Consider the following 5915-nt stretch of genomic DNA (forward strand, 5'->3'; position numbering starts at 1 on the left):
ATTTATTTTATTGGTTTCAAGTAATGTTGGGCGTTTTAAATTGTATCTGGTCAGTGCTGTTTAACTATTTGACTTTTGGGCAGCCTATTACCTATTTGATGTGTGAGTATTACCTTTTTTAAATAGGTTCAATAACCTAAGCAAATTACCAATATTTGGATGAATTGTTTATTAACTGTAAGGGCTTTGTGAGTTTGTTATTCTTTTAAAATAAACTTTTCAATAACTTTTAAAACACATGCTAAATTCAAAACAAATCTTAACACTTTGTTTGACTAATATTATTTACTCCATTACGATGAGCCAGTATTTGCAAGTATAATATGTGTATGTAAGGGCTTTCTGAGTTTAAAAATAAGTTGTAAAAGGCTATGCATTAAAATTAATTTCACAATGTGTTGCATCGATTGTGAACCCAGCTTATATGTTTATGTTAAGTTTTGTATTCCTTTTTTTTTTCCTGTATTGAATAGGCCATTGGTCACGTGTCTTAAATAAACAAATTTCGAATTTCTCTCATTATGTTTGTTTTTTTTTTTTTTTTTGCTATTCCTTGGTACATCCGTTTGTTATAAACAGTGTCTTTACTCTATAAGTCACAACGTTAAGAAAATGAATCCGGTCAATTGAAAACTATAGCTGCTAATTGTAAAAGTAATTTTAAATTCATGGCAATAGTAAAACCTTTTCAAAACTCAAGACGTTATATTTTAGACCAAATCAGCATGCTAATAACCTTAACAAATTGTATCTTGTTATCATACCTCTTTTGAGTTTGACTTTGATTCATGTCATTAGAAAAAAAATCTTCCTTAACTTTTCTCAACTGTCTGTTATTGAAACAAAGATATTTGCAACTTGTCGGTTAAGCAAGTTTATTACGAATTCTTTAAACATGTCAGTTTTCCATTCATGCTCTAAGACAACACGGACAAAACAGATAATCGGTTTGATTTATATGAGCATGCACGCAAAACCTCACTTAGCATAACGCCAAATCATTTAGTAGTGTGTTCAGGGCTGTTAGTGTGGGTTGTTTAAAAATTGGGAAACAAGTGTTATTTTATTATATGGGCATAAAGGTATAATGAAAACCCCATGTGAAAGCAAAAATTGATACTTTGCATGATGTTCATAAAATAGCATTGTGGAAATAAGTTGTTGCGCAGTAAAAAAAATAAATGGATATTTTTATTCAAGCATAAATTTACACTGTACTTTTGTTCTGGTTTCAGTAAAACCATTATGCAAAGTACGCGAGTTTTAAAGCTCGATCCCACGTCTGTCAAATAAGTTGAACATTTTTATAAAAAATAGTTCTTATCAGTTTTTACTGTAGACATGATCTTTTGTCATACTTCATCCTTAGAAAATTGCTCATAAAATGTCCATAAAACATTATTTTATGGCAAATACAAATGAATTGGATAGCTTAATGAGTTACTTATAATAAAATAATCTTCTTGGACAAACAGAAAATCAGCAATGCCCGCAAACCATAAACAATGTAGCCGAATTATACATATTTCTAGAATCGCATGACAAAACTTCACATAAACTTGGCAAATAGCTTTTGGATAAATGCGTTGAAATATTTACTGTATTATATTGGTGTCGGGTTTTCCTTTTATTAATGAACCGTTGTCGACCTGTCGCTGTTTTCTCGGGCGCATGGCACGATATACAGATCACGTTTTGAGGACTATGACCTGCTTCAATGGCTGGCGTGTTTAACGTGTACTCTAAAGGCATTGTCTGTTAGTTCTTTAGCTACGACTCAGGAAGACACTGGAGATTTTAAGATGTAAGGCGATTTTATAGGCATAGTAAAACTGTGAGATATATATTTATCATTCACATTTAATGCTATTGACCATGTATTCTATTTTTATGATTCACTACGATAACACATAACAAAGTGATGACAATGATACCACAAACATGAACAAAAATATAGTATATTCGTGTAAAGTTTAAAAAACTAGTCCCTCACTAAGATTTGTATAAAAATGATCCCTCTGATTATCTTCCAAAAAAGTAGGTATATGTCAAGTATTTGTTAAGTTATTTGTAATTGTAGAATCATTCATTTTTTTCCAAACAACGATATCCGTTAAAAGGTCGAAATTTTAAAATGGTCATTTCTCTATATTCATGAACACCTGTTGGCACATTTCTTTAATGAAGGACCAACTTTGATCTCCATTTAAGAAAAAAACTTTGTTTTCTATTTTATTTAATACTAAGAATGTTGAAGGAATTCAAATTATTTATTTAATGAAACACATGTTAAGCGGTAAGCAATAGCCTTTTTGGAATGCCTCAATTTTGAATGAATTTACCAATGTTTTGTTTTCCCATTGAAATCATTTACATGAAATTTCGTTTACGTTAAGAATGTTACAATATGACTGCTGCCGGGAAATGTAAATGGACTGTGGAGCCTTTGGTCTAAAGCATCCACGCGACGTGCACGCAGCTCCACGGAGTGGACGTCTTTGGATCAGTAGTCAGATCATGTGTAGACCGAAGAAGTTATCGCCTGGATATGATGTCAGTGAAATATCGCTTATTTTCACCGAAATTTCGTCACCGGCTTCTAACTGTACCAACGTTGAGATTTGTGAACTGAACGCGTTGAAATTTCTGTTGATCCTTTGCCGGTGTGTTTGCACCGAAGATGCTAGTTCCACTTCGTGTACTAGTTTTACATTGTATTTGTACATAGCATGTGTAACTAGTGTTGCATTGATGTTCTCATGTGTTATCTCTGAGTGGTCAATGTCTTCTGTGAGACTTAGAAAGGAGTAAATGTTGTATGTGCCAGTAAGAGGTACAATAAGCCGCCCGTTCTGGTATCTGACACCGTATCTCATGAAACCGGAAGTGTAGTCCAAATCTCTGCCATTGAACCAAGACACTACTGTTTCCAACTCCCCCTTTTTCCTTGTTACCAAGCCTATAATAAATAAAGAAATCAAAACAATTTACGTTTGCTTCCATTTCTAATTTTACAAATAAAGTATGAACTGTTTGATTCGGATAATTACACTCTTACAATGTATTATTTATTAAGATGTAAATTGTTTTAAAAGAACATGTTATAATCTTTAGGTCTTTGTTTCATAGACAATTTTTACTTTGTGTAAAGCAACAGTTCAAACAACGTTGCCATATACCTTTATTTTTATTAGTAATCAATCCGACAAGCTTTGCAGCTGGTTTCATATCTGGAATGGATGCTAGGTAGTCATTCTTCAACTCTATTTTCACGTGATCTGTAAAAGATAGTATTAGAAAATATTAATTTTGTTTCAATCTAGAAGTATTGACTGAAGCAAAATGTAAACAATATTTGTTATTCAACGAACCCGCAAGTCGACCTAAATAATGATATAGATGTAAAGTAAATCAAATGCGATTTTTGCAATAATTTACGAAGACTGCGATAATATTACAATGTTGTTAAAATGTATTCGCACGCATTTAATTCAACGGTATGGCTACGAGCGCGTGAAATTTATGAAAAACAATATAACAAAGACTTGTTTATGTTGTTCACAATGTTACTATGAAACACTATTTATATAGCGGTTGGGATTTTAATACACTGGAACGGAATACACACTTTATCAGTTAAGATTAGATTGGATTTATAATGTATTAACAAATGGAAAGATTAAGTTCTATTAATATTAAATAAAAACTTAAACAAACTCAAAGTCAAACGTTTAATTTGAAATCCGTTGTTTTCGGCTTGTTCATTCAAAACAGATACTAGTTTGCCAAAAAAAAGTTGTTTCAATCATTTTAGAGTTAAACTACATAAACGCGAAGTTACTACATACTTATGAATTGTATGAATCATGTAAGGATTTTCTTTTTTCTCTCATGTGCTTTATGAATATCTTTACCGGGCTTAATCCCGATATAAACAATAGCCTAAGATCATTTTGACAAAGAGTTGTGTGTTATGCAATTAACAATTTAATGCACCCATTGTGTTCATTCCAACACGCTCTTTAATAGTTAAAACGATTGAATGAGACCTTTGATCATTTCTGTAGAGATTTCAACGACCTACCATTGAAATATTGCCTTGTATCTATAGCGTCTTGTTCTGCTGTTTCCTTGTACACTTGAGTTACTTCCTTAAACAGAACTTATCAATGAATGCTTTTAAAACATGTAAATGCGTGCTGAGTTGAAAAGGTAGAAAACTCTTAACAAAAGAACTAAACAATTGATAATTGTACACGTGTTTATTATGCCACGCATCAATAGTTTACAAAGTGTATTGATCCCAGCATGAAACACGACACTCGACGTTTGCGGATCACAAGTCACAATTTAAACAATATAAACAGGTATATCGTGCGTAAATTAATGGCAAATATTTAAGCGTTAAAATAAGTATCAAACGTACAATCATTTTGATAATTAAAGTTTAAATAATCAAACGTATACCACTTACATTTTCCAATAAACTCTTTAATGTCGATGTCGTTTCTGTGCATAGAACACCACTGTCATATCTTAAGCAAATATGAGTTCTCCCATCTATTGGTTCAATATCCGGCATCGTCCAAACCATAATCACTACGGAAACTAGTACGATCAACAGAAAAACTATCGAGATTATAGTCCCGATTTGAATTGCGCCCTTTTTGTCACATTTACTGAGGTTCGATAAGGAGCATATGCACGTCATCTCAAATTAAATAAATTTGCTCGTTCAGTCAACAGTGCCTTGGTACACTAGTTAAGCGTCGGTAGAGAAATGATTTTAAACCCGGACAGTTTAAGTCTCGTTATCAATACTTGTTAAAGGGACATTAATTTCAGGCTTGTCGAAAAAGAGGGTTTATTCAAAACTCGAGGATCATCGTTTTTAAACAAACGTGTGATTATATACAGAGGGTATTTATTTGCTTTCGGGGTTAAACCATGATTAATTGTTCTTAGTGGAGTGAGGAAATATATACTTTCGCGAGCGATTGTGTGAGTGAAAATGTGTACAGTTTCTAACTTGACTGAGAAAGTAATTAACGTTATTACACAGAAAACAAAATTTATGTTTACTTTTAATTGTTATTGTCGTATGATTTCCTTTTAAGACATGTTCTACCCGTAGTAAATTATTTAGAATGCTATTTGTAGGTGGCTGCTACCGGTCCTACCAATAGACACAAATACTTGGTCCGTCCTGTGTTTGAACCGACTTGTTCCGAGCAGAAAAAAATATCAACAACCTTAACAGTGTGAAATAGACTTTACACAGCGCGTTTTTAACAAAAGCTCGTTCCCAAAATAAATACGCAGACATGATGAAGAACAAATCTGCTTATTTAAATGTAAAACCGTCGACAATGTTCGATAGCATTGTTTTCTGGAAAAGATTAATAATAGGTTTAACTTGTTTTCTTCTGTATTTTTTTTCTGAAATGTCAACTTACTGAAATTGACAAATGTGGCCTGGAAAACACGATGTGGCGTCGGACTTGGAACAGTACCGATTGGAAATACGCTTGACTTAAAATTACGTTTGTACCAAGATGACCACCTCCAATGCCGGGTGGGTTTAATCAAAACCCTCGAGTCTAATCGTCATATTTGCTCATTAAACTGAGCAGACCAAATTCATGTGGATTAAAGATTGTAAGCGTTTTCGAAATAATAAAATGTTAAAGTTTTTACTCTAAATTTACTCTTATTTACAATAAGAATGTGTAACCATTAACGTTAGTATTAACATTTAATTATTGTTGATGATTTTCTATCATAAATGTGCTAGGACATTCAAATTCAGTCCATAAAAAGTAGTCCATATGAAAAGCCTGATATCCGGTCGCATGTATTCAAACCTGCGTCAAGCACACGCGTTTAAGATGACAATACACAATGGGACAAGTCAT

The 5915-nt window shown here is 32.7% G+C and overlaps 1 protein-coding gene across 1 annotated transcript; it reads right to left on the minus strand.

The window, feature by feature from the left end:
* Positions 1 to 1286: 1286 nt before the first annotated feature.
* LOC127850884 (uncharacterized) lies at positions 1287 to 4800 on the minus strand. Its single transcript, XM_052384277.1, has 4 exons — positions 4475 to 4800; positions 4085 to 4151; positions 3180 to 3278; positions 1287 to 2959 (listed from the first exon to the last, which is right to left on the minus strand). The coding sequence occupies exons 1-4, from the start codon at positions 4709 to 4711 to the stop codon at positions 2511 to 2513; spliced, it is 852 nt and encodes a 283-aa protein (XP_052240237.1). The 5' UTR covers positions 4712 to 4800; the 3' UTR covers positions 1287 to 2510.
* Positions 4801 to 5915: the final 1115 nt, after the last annotated feature.

This window comes from Dreissena polymorpha, chromosome 11 (assembly GCF_020536995.1).
Source record: "Dreissena polymorpha isolate Duluth1 chromosome 11, UMN_Dpol_1.0, whole genome shotgun sequence".
Classification (NCBI taxonomy): Eukaryota; Metazoa; Mollusca; class Bivalvia; order Myida; family Dreissenidae; genus Dreissena; species Dreissena polymorpha.